Source organism: Gracilinanus agilis, chromosome 2 (genome assembly GCF_016433145.1).
Source record: "Gracilinanus agilis isolate LMUSP501 chromosome 2, AgileGrace, whole genome shotgun sequence".
Lineage (NCBI taxonomy): Eukaryota > Metazoa > Chordata > Mammalia > Didelphimorphia > Didelphidae > Gracilinanus > Gracilinanus agilis.
Window position 1 is genome coordinate 508,141,269 of NC_058131.1, and position 25,106 is coordinate 508,166,374.

Sequence of the window (25,106 nt, forward strand, 5' to 3'; positions counted from 1 at the left end):
TTACAGTTAAGGAACTCAAGATGGATCGGTTAAGTGATTTGCCCAGAGTCACAAAGCTAGGAAGTAGATTGAGCCAGTTCTGAGGTGTTCTTGACCCTAGGCACAATGTCCCACTGAGGTGCCTCCTAATGTTCTCTATCTCTGAAGGGTCAGCTCAAACTCCCCTCCCTCCTACATCCCCAGTCAGAAGTCATTTCTTCTGATTTCCATAGTGTTTGCTGTCCAAACCATTCTTGAGGTACAATATATTGTTCTCTTTAGGAAGACAGTGTAGCATACTGCAAATAACACTGGGCATGGATATAGGTTTGAACCTCAGCTTTGGCACTCACTAGCCATGTGGTCTGTTGTGAGGAGGATTACTTAGTTATTAGTTAGGAGACCTAACAGGAAGGGCTGGTGAATTCCAAATGGAATGGGGAAGCAGGAAATGTGATTTGCTCTCTCTCTGAGACGGACTCCATGGTGGTTGGGATAAGCTGTAACTGACCCTGAGAGACCTCAGAGCTAGTGGAGTCGTACCCTGATTCCCTGGGATCTTGGAGAGTGGTGAAGGCTGAAAAGGCAGAAGACCTAATCCTCCAAGTCAACACTGAATAGGGAAGTGGCCTGTGGTCTGGTGGACGGCTTGCAGACTTCACTCCCTACCTGGTTACTTTGGATCATCAGCTGTGGAGGAGTTGTTTCTTGGCATCCTGAAAACATTTCTGGAATAGTTGTAAGACCCCAAGTTCAAGCCCTCTTTCTCAGGTCCTTAGCCAAGCTGTCAAAACCAGGTTCTTACCCCTTTTGACTCCAGTCCTGGGTTGTTAGTCATAGTTTTACCTAACCCCCTTTCCAATCCCCTCACATTATAATTAAACTGTTTCCCTGTGTGGTTTTAGTAATTTAAAGTCCTCATTGTGTAAATGTAATAATCTGAAGCCATTCCAGGCTGGGTGGGGCAGAGTGACAGTTAGTCAGGCTTAACTGCCATTTCAGTCAATGGTCATTCCCTTATAGTTAAACCTGGTTCCCTGGCTTGTAAAGTCTTCCCATTGTCCCTTCCTGTCTCCTATCCACCCCACTGAGCCCACGTTTAATATTTAAGTCAACTTCCCTGGTTTTCCCCCATAATAGATCTTGGGTAAGTCAATTGGTCTCTGAGCATCAGTTATCTCATCTGCAAAATTCAGGTAATATCTGCACTATCTACCTCACAGAGTGGTTGGGAAAGTGCTTTATAAACTAGAAAAGTTTTATAAACTTTTATAAAGTACTTTATAAACTAGAAAACACTATGAAAATTATTATTTGCTTTATTTTTATTTATTTTTATTATTATATTCTTTTTATTTATATGCTTTATTTATATTATTGTGTTATATTTCATTACTTTATGCTTTATTATTATATATTATTGTTATTTATATGTTTCACTTTCCCAACTTAATTATAAGTTCCTTTTGGGCAGGAGTTTGTGTCTTATAATAGCACAGTGGACAAAGCGCTGGGTCTAGAGTCAGAAAAATCTCAATTCTAATCTAGTCTCAGACACTTTAATAGTTGTATGACCCTGTCTTCCATAGTACCTAGCACATTATAGGTGTTCAATAAACTATTTTTTAAAGTAATGAATGAATTTCTACAATTTCCACTGATTCTTTCTTTGCTGTTTCCCACACTTTTACTGACAAAGGGAAATGTGGAAAGGAGAGGCAATCTTTCTGGTTTCTTGTCTTCTGTCTGAGGCCAGATTTGAACCCAGGATCTCCTGTCTCCAGGTTTGGCTCTCTGTTCTGAGCCACATAGCTCCAATACTTCATAATTCTAAGGAAAATACTTTGCAAACCTTAAATGAGAATTGTTATTATGATTCCTATTATTCCAGCTGCATTGACTTCCTTCCTTAGTAGGAACCAGAAGGGTGTAGTTCTTCCAGGGCACATTGTAACAATCTGCTCCCAGTCTTTCCCCATCCCAAGGCACAGATATCATATTTCCACAGATGGGTAGAGAGGGCCATTCCTGGACCCCTCTGCAGACTGTTCCTTGCACACTTCCCCTTAGTGCTCCCAGAGTTTCCCAGGAAAAACTTGGGAAATGAACTTACAGCTCAAAAACTGGTCATCTTTGGAAAACTCTGAGTTGCCAGGATGGAAGGGCTCCTTTGTCCCTGATTTTCATGAATGGGGAGGATTAGCAGGAGATGCCCTAGTTCAATTAATTGGGCAGAACCCCCTGATTTTATTTTCCAAACTGAGTTCCACCACCTGTTATAGTTCCTTAGTCACAAGCTGTAAACTTTTGCATGAGTTTAGGAGTCCACGGATGGGATATAATATATATGTGATTCTCTTACCCCCAAACCACATAGCTTTACTCTTGTTCAGGCATATCCGACTTCTTTGTGACCCCATTTGGGGTTTTCTTGTCAAAGATACTGGAGTAGTTTTGCCATTTCCTTTTCCAGCTCAATTTTACAGATGAGGAACCTGAGGCCGACAGGGTTAAGTGACTTGTCCAGAGTCACACAACTAGGAAGTATCTGAGGCCAGATTTGAACTTACATGAGTCTTCCTGACCCCTGACCCTCTGGACTTTTTATATTTACTTTCTCTTTATTTGTAGCTCTTTATTCTCAACTATAAACTTGATCAGGTCAGAGATTCTGAAATAAAAACAAAACAAAACAAAACAAAACCCTTTGCTACACTCTGCCATCTCTTCAAACTATCATTTTATCTTTCTCTTCCTTTTTGCTGCCAAACTCTAAAAAGTGTTGGCTATACTCCTCATCACTCCTTGACCATCCTGGTCAATACTCCTTTGGAAATGCTCCAGTGTGTTGATATCCCTTGCTAAAATATGACACTGGGAACTTAACACCTATGATATGTATCAATCCCAACTCACCCCAGTTGTTTCCCCTTGTAGGATCTGAGCTGCCTTGTCCCGGTCCATGTCCAACTGCAGCCAGACTGGGCAGGTTGCAATAAGCTTCTCAAGAACACTAATTCCCCGAGGAAAGCGACTCTTTAGGGCAGTCGACCAAAAGGATTCAGAGTCTTCTTCCTCTCCTTCCCCTTCTTCTTCTGCCTTCTCCTCTTTCTTTCCTTGTCCAATATCTGGAACAGGACTGTAGGGACAAGAGAAAATGGTCACTGTGTAGGCAAATATACCAAGGGGGAGTTAGTAATAAATTAAGAAAAGTGAATGAGAAATATCATTCCCAAGTTCTCAATGTTTTTCTATAGCAATGACTACCTTTAATTCCAATGTTCTCTAGCAAAAATCACATTGCAGATACTGTTTAATTTTTATCTTTGTATTCTCATCACAGGCTGTCATGGATAGGGAACTGGCCTTAGGGCCAGGAAGATATGAGGTCAAGTTTTGCCTCTCCAGGGATATAAAAGGAAAACATCTGGTTTTCAGAGGATGTGTGTGTGTGTGTGTGTGTGTGTGTGTGTGTGTGTGTGTGTGTGTGAACAATGTACTCATAATATACTTTTTAAGTTTAATCTGTATTACTGACATTTTCTCTGTCACTTTCTTAAATCTGGACAGTCTTTCAGACAAACTGGTGCTTATCTAACCATATGTCTCCTATATTCTGTTTGGGAAATTTATTTTTTTGGCCCAACTCTTAAGATTTTACATTTATTCCTTTTAGATTCAGCCCAATGTCCTAGCTTGCCAAGATCCCTTTGGAATCTGACTCTGCTATCTAAGACATCAATCCTTCCACCTAGTGTCATTTGAAAATTCAATGAAGTCTGACCCCTGTTCCATCTTCAGAGTCTCTCTATATTGCTTGTGGAATGAACTATAAACTTAGTGAGGTCAAGAGTCATGTCTCATCTCAAATTTTCACCTCCCCCTATGGCTAGCAGCATAGCTTACACTTCAAGTGGGAGGAATATGAAATAAGTGCTTAATGTTTACTGAATGAATGATGGCACATGAACATTGATATACTTCCCTCATACTAAAAGCAGAGAAGTGGTATTATAGCTAGTTAGAGAGTAATACCTTCGTGTAGGATCCTATATTTTCTTATTTAGATGCTATGGTGGATAAAACAATATCCTAGCAATCCACAAATAGAGGTGAGAAGAGGGGCAGTGAGATGGCACAATGGATAAAGGACCAAGCCTGGAGTCAGGAGGACCTGGGTTCATATTTGACCTTAGATATTTCCTAGCTGTGTGACTTTGTGCAAGTCACTTAGCCAGTGCTTTGCCTAGTCTTTGCCATTCTGTCTTAGAATTATTACTAAAACAGAAAATAAAGGTTTTAAAAAAGAGGTGAGAAATAGAAAATGAAACACTATAGAAATGTGAGGTATCAGTCTCAGTCTTAATGACTTGCCATTTTTTACTCTTCTTTCCTTTTCTGCCTCAGTCCTGAATCATGAAACCATAAAGTGACAGCCTTATAAATGACTTTAGGACATAGAACACAACTAGGTGGCTTAGTGCATAGAGCACTGATCCTGGAGTAAGAAAAACTAGAGTTCAGATCCAGCTTAAGACCATGATTGGTTGTATGACCCTGGGCAAGTCACTTCAACTCAGCCGCAGTTTCCCCATATGTAAAGTAGAGATAATGATAGCATCTATTTCCTAGGGGTTTTGTGAGGATCAAATGAGAGAATATTTTTGAAGTACTATACCAACCTGAAGGCACTACATAAATTGTCATGATCAGCGTTATTAATGTTAAGAGTTTAAGACACAGAATGTTAGAGCTTGAAGGGACTTTAAATCATGGAATGTCAAAACACAGAACACTAAATCTTAAGACTTGGAAAAGCATTGAACACATAGAATGTAAAGAGTTGAAAGGGCCCTTACAGACTGACTATCCTAACCCATTAATTTTACAATTATTAGATCCCACTTATTTCTTGGTTACAACATGCTTTCCTCATTAACAGCCTCCTTAGGGTAGGAAGTGTGTGTATCATCATTTCCATTTTATAGATGAGGAGCCTGAGTTTCAGAGAAGAGACTCAACTTGCCTGTCTCTGATAACACAGCTAGACTATCAGAATAATTAAGAGAAACCTAATACAGAATTTCCAGATCAATATTTTCATTAATTTCAGCATTCAGGGGATCCTTTGAACAGTTAGTCAATACATACAACAATAGTTCCTACTACAGACCAGGTACTGTACTAAGCACCTAGCAAACAAAGAAAGGCCAAAACTAGGCCATACTTTTAGTGACAAAAATATTTTGGACCAATAAGAGACGTTAAGACAATGAGGCTATTTTTTACCTTTTTTTTTTTTTTTTTTTTTTACTCTTAACTTGATTTCTCAAAATATCCCTCCTCTCTCCTTCATTCCCAGAAAGGGTCCAGTATAATTATCTTCTAAAAAATAGCTGAGTTCTATTAATTAATCTTTATCTTTTTTTATAGTGTTTTACCTAGAAATTCCTGCAACTATCTTCTTCTAACGTAGGGATTACTATACCCATTTTGTACATAAGGAAAATGAGGCTTAGAGATATTAAGTTATTTAAGTAAAGTTACATGGTAAAGAGGTGCCAGAGCTGAAATTTTCTGAATCTTTTCCCACTGTGCTACCTTTCTAATTACAACAGCCTCCTCTGAGAACCCTGGTTTAGTCATTGTAGTAACATTGTTTTGCACATAAGTAGTTTCTTTACTTCCTTGGAAACTTAAAAACAAGTGCTCCCATCCAGGAAAGACTTGGTGATTATCTTGTTCCAGTTTGGCCCCAGGGACATTCACTCCCTGCCAGGGCATGAAGGTCATTGCCCAGCAGCCTGGGATTAACCTGTACTTTTGTGCCCTTGGAATTGAATCTGTGCCAAGTGATCTGACCTCACAGACTTTTTGCCCGGGCTGCTTTGTCAGGACTGAAAACAACTTTTCTTTTACAACAAAAGAAATTAGTGTCAGGGAATGATTCCATCTCTTTCTCCAAATGTATCTTCATTTCTCCAAAGAGCTGATAAGAAGGAATGACAGTGGAAATAGTGTTGAAGGATGAAAAGGACATGAAGCTGGTAGTCAGGAGACCTGTGTTCTAGTTCTGCTATTTTTTTCCTCTATGACCTTGAGCAAAACACTTTTAAAAAGTAGAGATTGGAACAGACTTGTACGAAAATATTTATAGCTGCACTTTTTGTGGTGGCAACAAACTGGAAAAGGAGGGTATGTCCTTCAATTGGGGAATGGCTGAACAAACTGTGGTATATGCGGGTGATGGAATACTATTGTGCTAAAAGGAATAATAAACTGGAGGAGTTCCAGGCGAACTGGAGAGACCTCCAGGAACTGATGCAGAGCGAAAGGAGCAGAGCCAGAAGAACATTGTACACAGAGACTGATATACTGTGGTAAAATTGAATGTAATGGGCTTCTGTATCAGCAGCAATGCAATGACCCAGGACAATTCTGAGGGATTTATGGTAAAGAATGCTACCCACATTCAGAGGAAGAACTGCAGGAGAGGAAACATATAAGAAAAGCAACTTCTTGAACGCATGGGTTGGGGTGGACATGATTGGGGATGTGGACTCGAAACTACCACACCAATGCAACCACCAACAATTTGGAAATAGGTCTTGATCAAGGACACATGATAAAACCAGTGGAAATGTGCGTCGGCCATGGGTGAGGGGAGTGCGGGGTGTGAAGGGGAAAGTAGGCGCATGAATCATGTAACCATGTTAAAAATGATTATTAATAAATGTTTAAATTTAAAAAAAAAGTAGAGATTGGACTAGAGCTGGATTCTGCATCATTGTAATTCTACTAGCCTACCTAGGGAGCACTGTCACAGGCTTTCTTGTTTGAGCAGCTTGTAGGTAACCTTCCTCATCTGCCTGGACCAATGGGAAGACAATACTATTGGGTTAACATAGTGTAGTATAGCTTATCATCCAAGCTGATCACAGAATTGCACATTTGTCTATGTGAGAACCACACACACACATCTGCACCTCAAACACTGGCTGGAGATAAATGGAAAGGTAGGATCAGAGTCTGAGTATATGTTATTGTTTATACCTTCAGATGCTCCACTACATTTTCCTAAGAATGCCTTTCATTTCTATGAGCTGAGCTGATTTTTCCTATGGGTAAGGCAGCTTATGTACGTAGACCTTGATGACTTTTTACATGTGCGAAGCTCATTTGGCCTTTAGAACAAAACCATAATTTAGGCAGGTCAAGTACTGAGAGATCCATTTTGTGGCTGAGGAAAATGAGGCTGAGGGTAGTTAAGTGATTTGTCTGATATCCAAAGAGTAGTAAGCTGCAGAGTCAGGGCAACCAGATCTTCTGAGTTCAAATATACCACACCTGTGTGTGTATGACTATAGAAATTAATATAAGCATAGACATAGATACGTGTATTATATATGTATATACATAAAAATATGCAATTGGAAAAAGAAATGGCAAACCAAACCAATACTTTTGCCAAGAAAATTCTAAATGGAGTCACAAAGAGTTGAACACAATTGCATGATGCAACAACAACAAAATATGCAGTACATTATATGCATTTATAGTGGTCCTGAAAGTCTTAGTGCAGTTGAAAGCTTTGACATTTGAAACTAAGATTAAACATTACTATGATTTTTGGGATACTCTGTATATGTGTGTATGTAATACTCTCTGAAATTTCCAGTATATTACAGTTAGGAGCAGTAGTACATATGAGTAGTATAGCAGTAACAGTAACTGAAATGTATATCATCCATTGAAGTTCATAAAGCTCTTTATATATGTTATCTCATTTTAGCCTTATAATAATTCTGTGAGGCAGCAACTACAGGTATAATTCCCATCTTACAAATGAGGAAACTGAGGTTGATTTGGAGATGCAAAATGACTAACTTGTGATCACCCAGCTAGGAAGTGTGATTTCAATGTAGATGAATGAACCTGACAATATACAGTGTTCTTTCTACTAAGCTGTGTTTTCCATTAAGACTAATACTAATAAATATTATTCTTAATAATGTATCCTAATGAGACCTTGAGGAGGAGAATGACTGATGATAAAACATAGTATCAATGACAAAGAAGTGATGGACTTAGGGTAAGAAACGACATATACATATGACAGAGACAGACACAGAGACATAGAGAGAGAAAAACAAAGACAGAAAGGCAGAGGCAGAGAGAGATGAGGGAAATGACAGGATTAAGACAGCAAATGGTAGTAGTTAATTGTGGAAATTGAATGAACCATATTGAGTCCATCTTATGACTCAGTTCTAAAGCTTGCCCAGTTTTCTTTTTATTCAATTATGAGACTAGTACAAATTCTGTCTTGCAAGAAAGCTTTATTGAATTGGGAAAATTGGGAGAAAATCTCATGGCATTGTTTGAACCAAGCCCTGCATGGACCTTTACCTGCTGTTTAGAGACTAAAGACCAAGGTTATGCTGACCAGAAACCTGATCAGATCCAAAGACTAGTGCAAGTCTTCTCACAATTGTGTATCTCAAGCAACCCATGTGTCTTATCTGAAAACTGGTCAAATACTGATTAGTCAGTTATTGTTTCCATGTTCTTTTGATTGCTTACAGATAATTGAGGAGATGTAAGACACCTCTTTTTCTGAATTCAGGGAAGTGCATCTGTTTGTTCTCCTCTTCCTAATTTGGAAAGTCCCTAATCTCTAATGTTATATTGTTTCCTTTTAACTATTGACCTTATTTGATTAATTATTTTTAATATATAAAAATGTGTCTCTCCCTGTATTCAGGGTCCAGTGCTAAGCTGAGGAAGGGGCCTTGTCCCGGTTTCTTGGGCAATTCCCATGCATTGTTTAATAAATCAATATGCTCAAAAGATTGAACCTTTGTTTCCCAGGTATTTCATCTAGAGAGAGACAGAAAGACAGAGAGAGAGAGAGAGAGAGAGAGAGAGAGAGAGAGAGAGAGAGAGAGAGAGAAAGTGACAGAGAGAGTGACAGAGAGAGAGAGAGAGATACAGAGTCAGTCTTTGGAGGAATTTGTTTTGCTCAACTGTTAAAGGAAATTTGCTTCCCTGTCCATCCCCTTCCACCCCAACCCCTCCATATGGAGGAGGGAGAGAGGGAGAGAAAAAACTATGGGTTCTTTTCTTTTTTTAAAAAAGGTAGGGGGTGCTATGGATAAGAAATATTATATGAACTTTCAGACAAGTTCATTGTATTATTAGTTTTACTTTGTTACAAGAGACCTCTCTAGAAATGGAAAGAATCTGTAAATGTATATAACATAAAAACAAAACATTAATAAAATTGAAAGTATAAAAAGAAATCGTTTTGACCTCACAGAATTGTTGAAAGAGTTTGGGAGATTTTCAGGGATCCCTGGGCCATACTTTGAGAACCTCTGGTATAGATCCAAACCCACTCGTCTTTTCATTCTGGGTAACTTGTCTATGACCTTTCTATGATTCTTCCCTAGTAGACATGCCCACTGAGCATGCTGGAGACCATTATTTGAGTTGTCTTCAACTTTACAAATGGCAGGGCAAAACTCTGTCCTTTCCTTCCTTAATCTTACACTATGACTGATCTTATTTTCTGGTCATCTGTGCCCATAGTGACTATTTTTATGGATGAGTCATTGTTGGGAATATGCTGTCCCTGCTAAAACACATGGGTTTCCATTGCTCTTAGGAGATATATACATTTTTCATTCTCCTGAGATTGTGGTGTTCTATGATTCATAGCCATATAGCATCATAATTACTGTCATTCCCTATAGATGGTGAGATCCTGTTTATAGATGGCATCATGATGGTTGCATCAAGACCTAGAATACTACAGGGATTTCTCAAGAAAAACTACAGTTATTTAAAATAGATTGGGCTAACAACTCACCTGGGCAAAAATCAAGACTATGAGTACTGCATTTTATCCACATTTTGAAACCTAGTTAGAAGAGCAGCCCATCAAATTATCATCCTGTAAACTTCAAAATGCTCTAAAAATGTGAATTATTAATACTAGAGTAGAAGTTCCTAAGGGGTAGGATAACATCTCATCACAGTTATATTTTCAGCTCTCCCTTAGTAATCAACATATATCCTTGCAAATGGCAGTAGCAAAAAAAAAAAAAAAAAGATTTGTTGGTGGATAAGTGAATAAAATCGATAACTTCGCTTTCTCTTTAAATTCTGACCTCAACCATTGCAGAGGTTTGCTGAGTACACATTGGCAACTTTTATTAGCAGTGATGATCTTTGTTAATGAGCAGCTTGCCTGCCACAAAATAATGAGCCTCTTCTCTCAGAGGCTCCCCGGGAAACAATAATAGTTTCAGGACAATTTTCCCTTCCGCTCACAAGTAATGAAACAATTGTCTCATGCTAGCAGTATAACTCCATGAGGTTTGCAGAATTAGGCTAGTCGAGGGAATCAAAGAATGATCCCAAACCACTTCATTATGGGAAGTGACTCAGGAAAACCCTATCCCTAGGCCTCAAGGTGTAAATCCCAGACTCTGGTGCTCTCCCATATATGGGGGATTTGTCCATGGAGAGTTTTCTAATCAGTTCTCAGAAGGAACGATTGGATTGACATATTTTGTTGTTAAAATATAAACTTTGAAAGAAAGGAGCAAAGCCCAGTTTGCTGAGTACTATGGGATTGTGGAAGAGGCTGATATGTGGAAAGAGTGAAATGATGGGGTATCATGGGGTGATGGGACCCAAACCAGCTTCCAAACCTTCCTGAAAGGAAAGAGAGGCAGCAGCCCAACTATAAATGGCTATGCAAAAAAATGATTCTCGAGGCTGCCAATCTTAGGTCTCTGGGAAACCAATTCAGAAAAGGCCATGTACCCTAATAAGACCTTGAGACAGAGAATGACTGCTGTAAATGTCAACTTTATAGACAAGTGGATAACTACATGGCACGGAGGATACCGTGTCAGACCTGGAGTCAAGAAAATTCATCTTCCTGAGTTCAAATCCGGCCTCATACACTTATTAGCTGTGGAATCCCAGACAAGACACTTCATCCTGTTCACCTCATTTCCTCATCTGTAAAATCAGCTGGAGAAAGGAATGGTAAACCACTCAGTATCTTTGCGAAGAAAACTCTAAATGTGGTCATGAAGAAAGTTAGACATGATTGAAAAAAAAAGAAGAAAGAGAAGAGAGAGGGAAAAAGAGGTCACCGTTATCTCATGCTTTGATCAGTGCCACAAATATTCTTTGACTTCATCCTCTCCTCCTCCAATGAGGATGGTAATAATTGCACATTAATGTTGACAAAGGACTTTTTATAACCACTTTGTGAAATCTGTACTGCAAGTTGGTCAGTGATTAAGTCTTAATATTATGTGCTTATTAAGGAATAATACATAATTATTATGGAGATGTAATGTAAGGCAAATGACCAAATCCCAACTTCAGGAGACTCCCATTTGATTAGGAGAGTCAATGGGCAAACAACATCCACATGAGATATATAAAGAATTGATAGAAGATAATCACAGAGAGAAGGCATTAGTGATAGCAGTCATGGGGTAGGAGTGAGGCGAAAAGGAGACCAAGAACAACGTTTTTTAAAATCCCTACTTTCTGTCTTAGAATCAATAACAAGTATTAGTTCAAAGGCAGAAGAATCCAAGGTCACATTTGAACCCAGGCCCTCTCATTTCCAGGTCTGGCTTTCCTATCTGTTGAGCTACCTAGCTGCCCCCAGCGAAGACTTCTTGCAGAAGGTGGGATTTGAGCTTCTACCATTATCATTTTGGGGAGGTAGAAATTTTGACTGTGAGAGGAAAGATAATTTGCTTGGAGTCACACACTATTCTATGTAGGAACTGGGCTTCGAGCCTAAGTTTTCTGATTCCTTGGAAGAGGTTCTTCCTGATAAGATTCATCCTACATATTGTTGCCATGTTAACCTCCTTCAAAATTGTTTTGATCATGTCACTTCTTTGCATAGGAGCCTTTAGTGGCTTCCTTCCCACTGGATCAAAAAACTCCTCTGCTGGGTGAACCCCACTGTCTATAACCTTTCCTATCTATGCTCATCCCCCAAAATTTTGTGACATGCTCTCTTTTGCTCTCTCCATTTGCCTGCTAGATGTTTCCACTTGAATTTTCGATTGGTAATTCAAACTAGTCGTGCCTAGATTATGTTTTCTTTTCGATCTTTCCTTTAAATCTATATAATTCCTCCTAACTTGCTTATTTCTATTGAATGTACCACCCATTAGAGGCAGTAAGCTGGTACAATGAATGGAGCACTGTACTTTCTATGTGACCTTGGGCAAGTCGCTTCATCCTGTTTTCCTCAGTTTCCCTCCCCAAAATTGCTTTGTATGTATTTTGCAGTGGATAGAGTTTGGGGCCTGGAGTCAGGAAGACTCATTTTTCTTGAGTTCACATCTGGCCTCATCTACAAAATCAGCTAGAGAAGGAAATGGCGAACCACTCCTGTGCCTTTGCCAAGAAAACCTGAAAATGGGGTCATGAAGTCAGACATGACTGAAATGACTGAACAAAAAAGTCATCCTCTACCTATTATATCCATCCAGTCAGTTAACAAATCTTATTGATTGCATCTCTTCAGCATCTCTCCTCTCTGTCTCCTTCAGATCTTTTTTTTAAATCCTTACCTTCCATCTTGGAGTTAATACTGTGTATTGGCTCCAAGGCAAAAGAGTGGTAAGGGTAGGCAATGGGGGTCAAGTGACTTCCATCTCTAGGCCCAGCTCTTAATACACTGAGCTACCCAGCTGCCCCTCCTTCAGATCTTTATCATCTCTGAGTGGACTATTACTATAACTTCCTAAACTAGCCCCCACCCCGGCCCCATTCTCCAATCTCCTATTCGATCCATCCTCCACACAGCTGCTAAATTGATATAACTTAAACACTTGTTAGAACGTCATTCCCTACTCAAGAAACTACCTTGTCTCTTTATTGCCTCTAGGATAAAATAAAAACTTTTATATATGACATTTAACACTTTGTACGATCTGACTTTATCCTGTTGCATAGTTTCTGCTCAGGCAACACTGATCTACTTGTTGTTTCTTGGACACAATGATCCCACCTGTGTGCCACCAAAACCTGGTCTCCTCACCTCTAACTCTATAGTCCTGTCCTTTCAGAAGTTGCCTGATTTTTCCCTCCCCAAAATTGCTTTGTATGTATTTTGCAGTGGATAGAGTTTGGGGCCTGGAGTCAGGAAGACTCATTTTTCCTGAGTTCACATCTGGCCTCAGACACTAAACTAGTTCTGTGACCTGGGTAAGACACTTACTTAATTGCTTGCCTCAGTTTCCTTGTCTACAAAATGAGCTGGAGAAAGAAATGGCAAACTTCTCTAGTATCTTTCCCAAGAAAATTCCAAATGGGGTCAGGGAGAGTTGGATACAAACTGAAAACTCCTAAAAAATTATTTTGTATGTATTTTTTATTTATATGTAGCAGAACCTCAGTTTATACAAACCAAACACACAAATTCACATATACTTGATTGACAATAAAAAACAAAAGTAGAAAAATATGTAAAATAAACATTTTTAGTTACTTTCTCAATCTGCTCCATTTTCCCAAGAAGTGTAAAATCTCACAACAGTTTGTCCAATCACTCTCATTCTTGCTCTAAGAAGCATTAATGTAAGTATTACATTTTATGCCAAACATTAGCTTCTGCATCAGTCTGTCTGGAGTGTGTGTTTGAATCAGAGCAGTGCTTCTCTTTATTTCATTAATGCTATATCATTATTAATAATGGCCCCAAAGTAAAAGAGTAGTGATTCTGTGAGCTCTGATAAATTTAAGAAAAGTCACAAATTGCTGAGGTATGTTCATATAAGAAATACTTTTCCCCAATTGACAAATGGTCAAGGGACACGAGTAGACAGTTTTCAGATAAAGAAATCAAAACTATTAACAAGCACATGAAAAAGTATTCTAAATCTCTTATAATTATAGAAATGAAAATCAAAACAACTCTGAGGTGCCACTTCACATCTAGCAGATAGGTCACTATGACAGGAAAGGGAAATAATAAATGTTGGAGGGGAGATGGCAAAACTGGGACACTAATGCATTGCTGGTGGAGTTGTGAACTGATCCAACCTTACAAGACATACTTGCTAAATAATGGGATTCACTATTATGCACAATTTCCAATTTACATGAAGGGTCTTGGAACATATTGATTGCATATGCCTATTGTCTTATGTCCTTGAAGGTAGGGACTATTCAGATTTTTGTACTGTATATTACACCAAGTACCTAGCCCAAAGGTTAGAACACAGAGGGTGCTTAATAAATATTTGTTGGATTAAATTGAATGGTTTTATTCAGCCTTCAACAACTGGCACAAACATGCCCAACTCATTTGAGGACAGGTGCTTTTTATTTGTTTTAGTCTACTAGTCTGGAATGTCCTCTTAAATGCTATTTCCTCTAGGAAGTCTTTTCTGATCCTGTCTCACTGTGATGACTTGTTATTTTTAGGCTTCATATGACATATTTTAGTTCAATTCAACAACTCTGGGCCTGGCACAGTCAAAATAAAATGAAAAGTCTTTACTCTCAAGAAGTTTAGATTTTGAGCTTCCACAGTACTTGGTGTCAGGGACTCATTGAATGTTAGTGCCTGAAGGGATCCTAAAGAGATTCTCTTGGGACAGCCAGGTAGCTCATTGGATGGATAGCCAGGCCCAGAGATGGGAAGTCCTGGGTTCAAATCTGATCTCAGATGCTTCCTAGCTGTGTAACCTGGGCAAGTCACTTAACCCCCATTGACTAACCCTTACCATTCTTCTGTCTTGGAACCAATATACAATGGTGATTCCAAGAGGGAGAGATTCCCTTGAACAAAGATTCTTAAATTTTTTTGGTGTCACAGACACCTTTGTTATTATTATTCAGTTGTGTCTGACTCTTTATGACTCCATATGGGGTTTTCTTGGCAAAGATACTGAAGTCCTTTGTCATTTCCTTCTCCAGCTCATTTTACAGATGAGGAAACTTAAAAAGGGTTAAGTGACTTCCCTGGAGTCATGCAGCTAGTAAGTATCTGAGGCTGGACTTGAAGTCAGGTCTTCCTGACTACAGGCCTGGTGCTCTATCTACTGTGCTACCTAGCTGCCCCAGGACGCCTTTGGCAGTCTAGTGAAGCCTATGGATCCCCTTTCAGAGCAGTGTTTGAAAATGTATAAAGATAAAATCGACAGGATGAAATAGGAAACCAATCCTATTGAAATACAGTTATCAAAGTATTTTACAAAACACGTTCTTAGACCTCAGAGCAAAAACTGATTTAGTTCAATTCCCTCATTTTAGTAAGAAAAGTTCACATCCATTAAGCAATAGCCTGCATTGGAGACCAATATCTTCTTTCCTTTCTTTCCTTCTTTCCTTCTTTCCTTCTTTCCTTCTTTCCTTTCTTTCCTTCTTTCCTTCTTTCCTTCTTTCCTTCTTTCCTTCTTTCCTTCTTTCTCTCTCTCTCTCTCTCTCTCTCTCTCTCTCTCTCTCTCTCTTTCTTTCTTTCTTTCTTTCTCTCTCTTTTCTCTCTTTTCTCTCTCACTTTCTTTTTTGTTGATTCCTGTCTTCCTCTCTCTCCCTCTCCCTCCCCTCTCTCTGTCACTGTCTCTTTCTTTTCCTTACTGTCTGTCTTAGTAACAATTTTAAAGACAGAAAAGCAGTTAAGACATAGACAACCAGGGTTAAATGACTTGCCCAGGATCACACAGCCAGGAATTATCTGAGGTCACATTTGAACCCAGGACCTCCAATATCAAAGCCTAGCTCTCTAGCCACTGAGCCATCTAGCAGACCCCTTATGCTTTAATTTTCTAATTTCTTAGTCCTCTAAGACTTTATAGCAGCACCTTGTTTATAACTAAGCTGGCCAGACAAGCAGGAACTTGAAATGTTTGTTGATTGAGGTCAGAGGAGAAGAGAAGGGCGTGGAAGGGAAAGAAGGCCAGGAAGGAAAGTTAGTGGGACAAAGAGGACAGCCAAGTTCTAAAGATATGGGGAAATAAACTTCCCTATAGAAACAATGTTATAAAGAGTGATTAAATTCCTAGGCCAGTTCACAAAAGCTTATTTATTACAACGTGGCTGAGCTGTAGAAAGACTAGAACTATAACTTTTTTTTTTAATGGAAAATGCTTTATGAGCAAGATCAAGAGCCGGGTGGTCCTGGGTTCAAATATGACCTCAGACACTTCCTAGCTGTGTGACCCTGGGCAAGTCACTTAACCCCCATTGCCTACCCTTACCACTCTCCTTGGAAACAATACACCAAATTTATTCTGAGATAGAAGGTAAGGTTTTATTTTATTTTATTTCATTTGTCAAAGAAAATGCCTTATGAATCCCAAAGGAAAACTCAAGGAATTTGTCCTTTTCCATCCCATCTCCACCTCATCCCCACATGAGATATTGAGAAGAAATTCCTCCTTTTTCCCCACCATTCCAGTCATGATGGATGGTTCACACACAGGGTGGGTTCATCTACTTTGTGGATTCAGAAACTGATTAGTTTGCTTAAAGGAAATCAGGCTGATAAGACCCTGACTGCTGGCATCCTAACCCCTTGCTTGCATGTTTAGGACATCTCATCATTTATAAAAGCATTTTCATACCAATGACCTCATTTTATCCTCATAAGAATCCAGTGGGACAAACAGGGAAGGTACCATTACCCATCTTATGGATGAGAAAACCGAGGCTCGCATGGACAAAGTGACCTGCCCAAGGCTACAAAGCTGGCAGGACTGGGACTAGAATCCAGGCTTCCAACTCCAAGCCCAATGAACTTTCCATGGTGCTGGAATGTTTCTCACTGTAGTGCACTATGCTGCAAAGGGCTATCCACTGGCCTTGAGAGCTATATCTCTATGGCAGTGGCCATTTGCTCAGGAAACTCCCTCCTAATGAACATGTTCATTCAAGAGGCTGCTTGCTGAACAGAGAATTAGAACAATAGTTGGGTATTTAACTTCTTTTTCTCTTTTCAAAAATAATTATCATTTTTATTTTTCCAGATTCTATGTCAAAAATGTTTTTTTTTTTTTAAAAAAAATAACTCTTACCTTCTGTCTTAATATCAACTCTAAGATAGAAGAGAGGCAAGGGTTAGGCAATCAAGGTTAAGTGACTTGCCCAGAGTCATACAACTAGGAAGTGTCTGAGAAAGATTTGAACCCAGGTTCCTCTGGCTCCAGGCTTAGTGCTTTATCCACTGTGCTACCTAGTTGCCTTGATCTCATTTTTATTGATGTCTTTTATTTTTACATTTCAGTAACTTCCAAATATATTCCTCTACCCTTCCCTACTCAGCAAGCTGCCTTTTGTAATAAAGATTTAAAAGGAATGGGAAAAATCAATTTATTAAAACTAACATACCAGCTAAGTTTGAGAAGATATACAACATTTCCTGTCCATAGTGTCCCAAGTCCCCTAATCCTCTCCACACTGCATTGAAGAGAGGAAGTTGCATTTTTTTTAAAGTTACCTCTTTGGGGAGGCAACTAGGTTGCTCCATAGATTGAAAGCCAAGCCTAGGGATGGAAGATCCTAGATTAAAATCTAGGATTTTTCCTAGCTGTGTGACCCTGGGCAAGCCACTTAACCCCCATTGCAAACCTTTTAGAGATCAAGTGCTCAAACTGGAAGCTTCATGCCACATGTGAGTCTCCCACCTCAGGGGAGGGAGGGAATGTTCCCTTTGGGCTGCTGGGCAGAGGGGTGGGTGACATGAGAAATGTCCTCGGGTGAAGTGGAGAGGGGAAGGGAGCAGCCCCCTCTGGCACGCTCTGGCATGAGTGTCATAGGTTCACCCACACAGGCCTAGCCCTTAACACTCTTCTTCCTTGGAACCAATATACAGTATTAATTCTAAGGCAGAAATTAAAGGTTTTTTTTTTTAAGTTACTTGTTTTTAAGGTATGTTTCAGTTAGTCAACAAGAACCTGCTATGTGCCAGAACTAGATAGTGGAGTAGAAAGAATCTTGAGTCACGAAGACTCATCTTCATGGGTTCAAATCTGGCTTCAGACACTTATTAGCTGTGTGTCTCTGGACAAGCCCTTGACCCTGTTTGCCTCATTTTCCTAATCTATAAAATGATCTAGAGAAGGAAATGGCAAACTGCTCTAGAAACTTTGCAAAGAAAACCCCAAATGGGATCACAAAGAGTCAGAAATGACTAAAACAGTTGAACAATGATAGCAAAAATGCAGGTGAATAGCTAGATGGCTCAATGATTGAGAGCCAGGGCTAGAGATGGGAGGTTCTGGATTCAACTCTGGCCTCAGATTTTCCTACTGGTATGACCCTGGGAAAGTCACTTAACTCCCATTGCCTAGCCCTTACCCCTCTTCTGCCTTGGAATCAATGAATACCATTGATTCTAAGATGGAAGGTAAAAATTTATTTATTAACAAAGAATGTCAGACACTATGTCAAGCACTAGAGGTACAAAGAAAAGGAAAAGGCAGTCCCTGCCTTCAAGTCTAATGAGGGAGACAATAAGAAAACAGCGATGGGCAGACAAGATATAGACAGGATAAATTAGAGATAATCCACAGAGGGGAAAGCAGTAGCATTGAGGGATACTGGGAAAGATTTCTTGTAGAAGGTAAGACTTTAGCTGAGACTTGAAGGAAACCAGGGAAGCCAGAAGGTGGAGAGGAGAAGAGAGAGGGTTCTAGGAATGGGGGATAGCGAATGAAAATGCCTACAACTGGAGCTATGAATAGCAAGGAGGCCAGTGTCACTGGATTGTTGAGTGCATTCTAGATGGTAAGGTACAGGACTATAAAGGTAGGAAGGAGCAAGGTTATGGACAGTGCAAAAATCTGAGGTTTTATATTTGATGCTGGAGGCAATAGGAAGCCTAGTCCTTCAAAGACCTCTAGTCATTAGGGAGGTCAGAGGCTAATCATCTTAGATTAGTCAGTGTTCTTTACCCTATATCAGTGATTCCCAAAGTGGGTGCCAATGCCCCTGGTGGGTGCTGCAGCGATCCAGGGGGGGGCGGTGATGGCCACAGGTGCATTTATCTTTCCTATTAATTGCTATTAAAATTTAAAAAAATTAATTTCCAGGGGGCTAAGTGATATTTTTCCTGGAAAGGAGGCGGTAGGCCAAAAACATTTGGGAACCCCTGCCCTATACCTTGGAGAAGAGATCTTAGAGATTATCACCCTTTTCCACTACTAGGTAATGGATACTGATTATCTTAACCAAAGCAATAACACTGCTAATAACACCCTAATTATTTCTTATCAATCTACTCTCCTTATTGTTCCATCCTACTCTCCACCTTACATTTCCCCATCCTTCTTACCCTGTTTCCTCATCTATAAATTGGACATGTCAATCCTTGTAATGCCTACTTCACAGGGTCGTGAGGTTCAAATCATATAATGTATGTAAAGAATTTTGCAGAGCCTAAATAAGGTACTATGTAAATGTTAATTATCATAATTATGTCATAATTTTGGGAATGGAAGGGACCTTAGAGATCATCTGATCCAATCCCTCATTTTACAGATAGGGAAACTGAGGGCTTTAGAAGATGTAGGTTCCATCACTTAGCCCCTGTATGATCTTGACTGTGAGTTTCCTCGAGGTTGGACTGGATGATACTATTTCTAAATTTAATTTTAATTTTTCTACTTTTAATTTTAATTCTAATTTTAAATTTAATTCTAATTTTAAATTTATTCCAAATTTAATTCCCATGACTCATTTTCTCCAGGGAGAACACTTAACTCACTAGATCCAGGTCTATTTGAATTCCAAGTAAGCCAATTTGGACACTCCTAGAAAATGTCCCCATGACTGAGATCTTCATAAGACTTCATTCAATGCAATGTAATAATGTAATAGTAATTCTATCTCTAGGAGAGGATTTGGGGTGCAAAGGGACAGAGACTCCTCTAAATATCACACAGAACTTCAACAACTAATAAGAGCATTTCAATTTCTTGGGACCCTAGCCCTGGCTCTCTCCACTTAGGCCTCTGGGTTGCCCCCCCCCCCAAAAAAAAACCACTGTAGGGTCTCCTTTGATTATTTTAGGCAGATCTAATAGTCCCTACACAAAATGGTCCCAGACGAGATTAGCAGAAAAGGTTCTACCCTTTGGATTATATTCATCTCTTCAGAGATTTAGGGCCTCGGAAATAGCTCATTTTGTTGTGACTGAGATACTAACTTCTGGGTTTTAAAAATATGATCATTAAAGCCCAGGGTTGGGTCTCTACAGAGCATTTCTTCTATCTAGGTCCATGCCAGGCTGTTTGACTACAGTATCCTCTGGTTGCAGTGAAAGCCACTTCCCACCATCCCTCTGGAATTGATTGGAATTGAAGGAATATAAATACAACAAATATGTATTAAGTACTTCTGGCATGGAGAACCCTCTATAAGATATTAGAGAAGACACGAAGATCAGAAGTTTTATTAAAACCCATCTCCCAAGCCACCTCCCATAAAGATATTATTTTATTTTGGATCGTGTAATGCACTCCAAAATATTGTATATGGTGGTTATCTATGATTTTTAGTTTTCATTTTAAATAATATTATTTTTTCCTAATTGTATGTAAACACAATTTTTGACATTTAAGATTTTGGGGGTTCTAAATTCTCTCCCTCCTTTCTTCCCTCCCCTCTCCTCTCCCCAGATGATCAGCAATTTGATATTGGTTATACATTTGATTATCTATGTTTGTGTCATCTTTCACTAAACTGTAAGCTTTAAGTGAGCAGGGCCTATATCTTATCTAAACTTTGTTTTTCATTCAGTGCCAAAGTACAGTGTTCTGCAAATGGTAGGAATTTTGTTCTTCTTTTAAATAAGCATTTGTTTTTTTCTTCTCATATCTCTCCATTCTTTCACTCTTCCCATTTGGGAAAAAAACAAACAAATAGAGAAACAAACACAAAACCTTTGGAACAAATATGTAGTCAAGTAAAGCAAACTCCTATTCTGGCTCAGCCCCCCCCCCAAAAGGTCTCATTCTGCATCAAGTCCATCAACCTACTTCTTTGTCAGAAAGTGGGTAGCAATTAATGAATTTTTGTTGCTTGATTCACTGATGATTCAACAGTGAAAAGATTGAGAGCTAGACCTAGGGACAGGATATCTTGTGTTCAGATCTGATCTCAAGATATTTCCTAGCCCGTGTGACCCTGGGCAAGTCACTTAACCCCCATTGCCTAGCCCTTACCACTCTTCTCCCTTGGAACCAATAAATAGTATCGATTCTATGATGGAAGGTAAAGACTTAAAAAAAAAAAAAAAGCAATGACGGGAGACCAAATTTTAAAAGACAGGGTAATCAGTCAGGTGAGCTGTTTTATATCTCAGCTTTTTTCTTCAGTTCTAAATGACTTGATTCAGTGTCTGTCTTTCCTTGTAGTTATAAGCTGACCACTCTCCATAGCATCTCCCTACAATCTATACAAGAGCCATGCTTTGGCTACATCGAGGCTTTCCAAACTTTCTGAAACCAAAAGAGCTTTATTTTCAAAAGAAAAATCTGTGGATGCCTCATCAAACAGGCAAACCTAGATTAACGAATAGCTTTTGCAAAACCATGATTAGAAATTCTAACACTTATGGGGAATTAACTGGGAGAGAGAGAAGGAACAGGGGAAAGATAGTAACTCTAAGGAAAAGGTAGGATTTTAGATAGGATTGTAATTTTTATTGTATTAGCTCAGCCTATCCATGAGCAATTGACATTTTTTTTTATTGTTATGGTCTGACTTTCTTTGTATGTAATGTTTTGTAATTATGTTTATATAGTTGCTGGGTTTGTTTTGTAAGTATACTCCTAGGTATTTTATAGCATCTACAATTATTTTAAATGGATTATCCTTCTGGATTTTGGGATCCTAATATATGTCACTTTTGCCATTGATCCCACTGGACATATCCCCAGGATGAGCAGAACAAATCAACCCTGTCAGGTTGTGATGGTAACGGACAGCAAAACAGTTGCCACGGGTGTGTGCATTGAGAGTCAGACCCAGAGATTGGAGGTCCTGGGTTCAAATGTGGCCTCAGACACTTCCTAGCTGGGTGACCTTGAGTTTAACACCAACTGCCTAGCCCTTACTGCCCTCCTGCCTTGGAACCAATACATAGTATTGATTCTAAGACAGAATATAAGAGTTTTAAACAAACAATTGTTGTGATTGGGGAAAACCCAGAAGATGAGTGTGATGATGGTGATGATGACAGTATCTGAGGGAGTGTTGATGCCACTGGAATAGACAAGGGTTGTGTCTGCAGACACGTGGCCAGTGGATAACCCAGAAACCCACAAGCCCACAGTCAAGCTTTCCCACCCAGATAGTATTGCCCTGGGACAAAGACCATGCTGCCCTGTACTAATTACAGCTCTGGGGATCTGTTGTGAAAGTTTGTTTCTAAGTCAGCTGGTTGTAACTAGGAACAGATTTTCCCAGAGAAAGTGTTATAAATAGTGCTTATATTCCCAAGCTAGTTCACAAAGGCCTATTTAGCCCATTTTATGGAAGAGATTTATTATTTGCTTTTTACTACTAATCCATTAGACATACAGAGATTTTAGGGAAGTTAGAGTCAAAGGAACTGGCTTAAAATTTGATTCAGATAATGATTAACTGCATGACCAAGTAAGCTGTCAAAGACTCAATTTCCCTCTCTGTCAAAAGAAACAATTTTGAGTATTTTGAAGAAATATTTCATAAACTTTAAAATATTATTGAAATGTGATTTAAAAATCATTAGCCCGAGTACAGTGCTTGAGAACTCAGAGGACTATATGTTGGGGCAATTGCATTTCCTTCCTCTTTCCTGGGAATTGTGCCGACCGGAGACAACATTGAGATCCTCTTATCTACTTTTCTGTGCCACTTCTTAGTGTCCCTACTGGCTCATGTAAATTCTAATAGTAATGGCTGACATGTATACAAAACTGAAAGGTTTTTTAAGGGCACAAATATGATAAATGATATTTTGTGGTCATGACAATCCTTTTAGATAATAATAAAAATAACAATAATAGCTAGGATTTCTATAGCACTTAGAGGTTTGCAAAGTACTTAATATATGTTAACTCTTTTCATACACACAACTACCCAGTGAAATAGGTGTTATTATTAATGCCATTTTATAAGCAAGAAAACTGAGGTTCAAAGAGCTAGTTATCCAAGATCACCCACCTAGTAGAAGTAGAGGCCCTCTGACTCCTCCCATATTCTTTCTTCCATACCGCTCTGCTCCTACTTTTCAAAGATTTTTGAGTTTCAAAATTCACTACCAAAACTCTCAGTTTCTCTGTATAGCTCATCTAAGCCAAGTATTAGGAAAAATGAAATTGGCCAGAACTAATTCACACTAATATGTGATTGAATGACAATTATCCCTTAATCCAAAGGGCTCTGCATTTTAAAGGAAAAAAACCTATTAATACAAATGCATTTTTTTTATTTTTGAGAGATCATACAAAATGAAAGAGAAAAATCCTGGTAATTCTAGCTTTGAAACCAAGAGTGAGAGGAGAGATATTAATTAAGTGGATTTTCCCTCATGACATTTCTAAAAAAAAATGTGGGTTCTTGTGGGGTAGTTAGGTAGCACAATGGATAGAGCACCAGGTCTGGAGTCTGGAGGACTTGGGTTCAAATCTGATCTCAGACATTTCCTACCTGTATGACCCTGGGCAAGTCACTTAACCTCAACTGCCTAGTCCTTTTGGCCCTTCTGTCTTGGAATCAATATTTAGTATTGATTCCAAGACAGAAAGTAAGGATTTAAAGAAAAAAAATTATATGGGTTCTTGGGCTAGTTGAAGACTGTGGGCTTAAGGCAAAGAATAATAAAGACACTTATATCACCTCATAACCAATGACCCATTTTAAGGCAGAACCTAAAAGAACAATAACAATGCTTCGATTATGGTTATTATATTATTTTTAGCTCCTAACTCGGATGATCGGCTATAAGACTAATAATTAATAAGGAGAGTTTGGGAGGTTGTAAATCATTTCCCCTCTTTACTTTTTTATGGTGCCTCTGATCTAAAGCCATGCTAAAACAAATGTGATTTATTTTCCTTCTATAGATGATGGCACTTGCAGGGTTTGCTTTCTGGTTGGTTTCTGGTCTCACTTGGAAATTTATAGGAAGAAATTGGCTGTGCCACTTGAGGGCTTAGAGACATAAACTGAAAAAAGGCAATCAGATTTAGATTAGAGGCAGCTTCCTCACTCAAACCCAATAGATTAAAAAAGACCCCAAACTGTGGGGTTTTCACAGACATACCAGTTTTTCCTGTGAAATACGCCTTGCCTTCGAAGTTTAGGTGGCTTCCACAGAATATTCAAGAGCCTGGTCTACATGGCAAAGGAATAAGACTTCTCGTTTCTACACATTTACAAAAGTCTTTCCACACTACCTCTCCATAGAGTAGGGAATGCAAGTCATATTACCATCATTTTACAAACGGGAAAATGGAGGCCTAGAGGGTCTTTGACAAGACTAATAATAAATTTGTCCAGATTGAGCTAAATCATATTTAGTTTGAGCCACTCACCCTATTCTAGGGGTGTAGGTAGATGGGTTGGCAGTCGTTAACCTTACCTCCATCAGGGGTTTTGAACAATCAGGGATGATGGAATTCTATGACTCTGTTGAAATTCCAATAGTAGGGACAACCCCCTCCCACCCCCTTCCCCCATCACAGAATCAAAACAAAACAAACTGCCAACTCAAGGGGTTGGAAAGGATCATACACTGAAAAAGGTGCTCAGTGCTAGAATGAACTGGACGCCATGTAGTCCAACCCTCTCATAAAAAACACAACCCCAAAACCACCCTTACCTTCGGTCTTATCAGTTCCAAAGCAGAAGAGCAGTAAGGGCTCCGCAAAGGGAGTGAAATGACTTGTGCAGTCACACAGCCACTTGGGGATGTTTGTTAGTTTCTCCTTCCTTCCTTCCTTTTTTTCTCTTCCTTCCTTCCTTCCTTCCTTCCTTCCTTCCTTCCTTCCTTCCTCTCTTCCTTCCTTCCTTCCTTCCTTCCTTCCTTCCTTCCTTCCCTCCTTCCTTCCTTCCTCTCTTTCTTCCTTCCTTCCTTCCTTCCT

The 25,106-nt window shown here is 39.2% G+C and overlaps 1 protein-coding gene across 1 annotated transcript in view; it reads right to left on the reverse strand.

Annotated features, from left to right (window-relative positions):
* Window positions 1–25,106, reverse strand: part of RIN3 (Ras and Rab interactor 3) — a 177,943-nt gene that overhangs the window by 117,048 nt on the left and 35,789 nt on the right. The window contains exon 2 of the mRNA XM_044659998.1: window positions 2,896–3,118. Coding sequence (XP_044515933.1) covers window positions 2,896–3,118 — 223 coding nt within the window. The remainder of the gene's footprint in view (window positions 1–2,895; window positions 3,119–25,106) is intronic.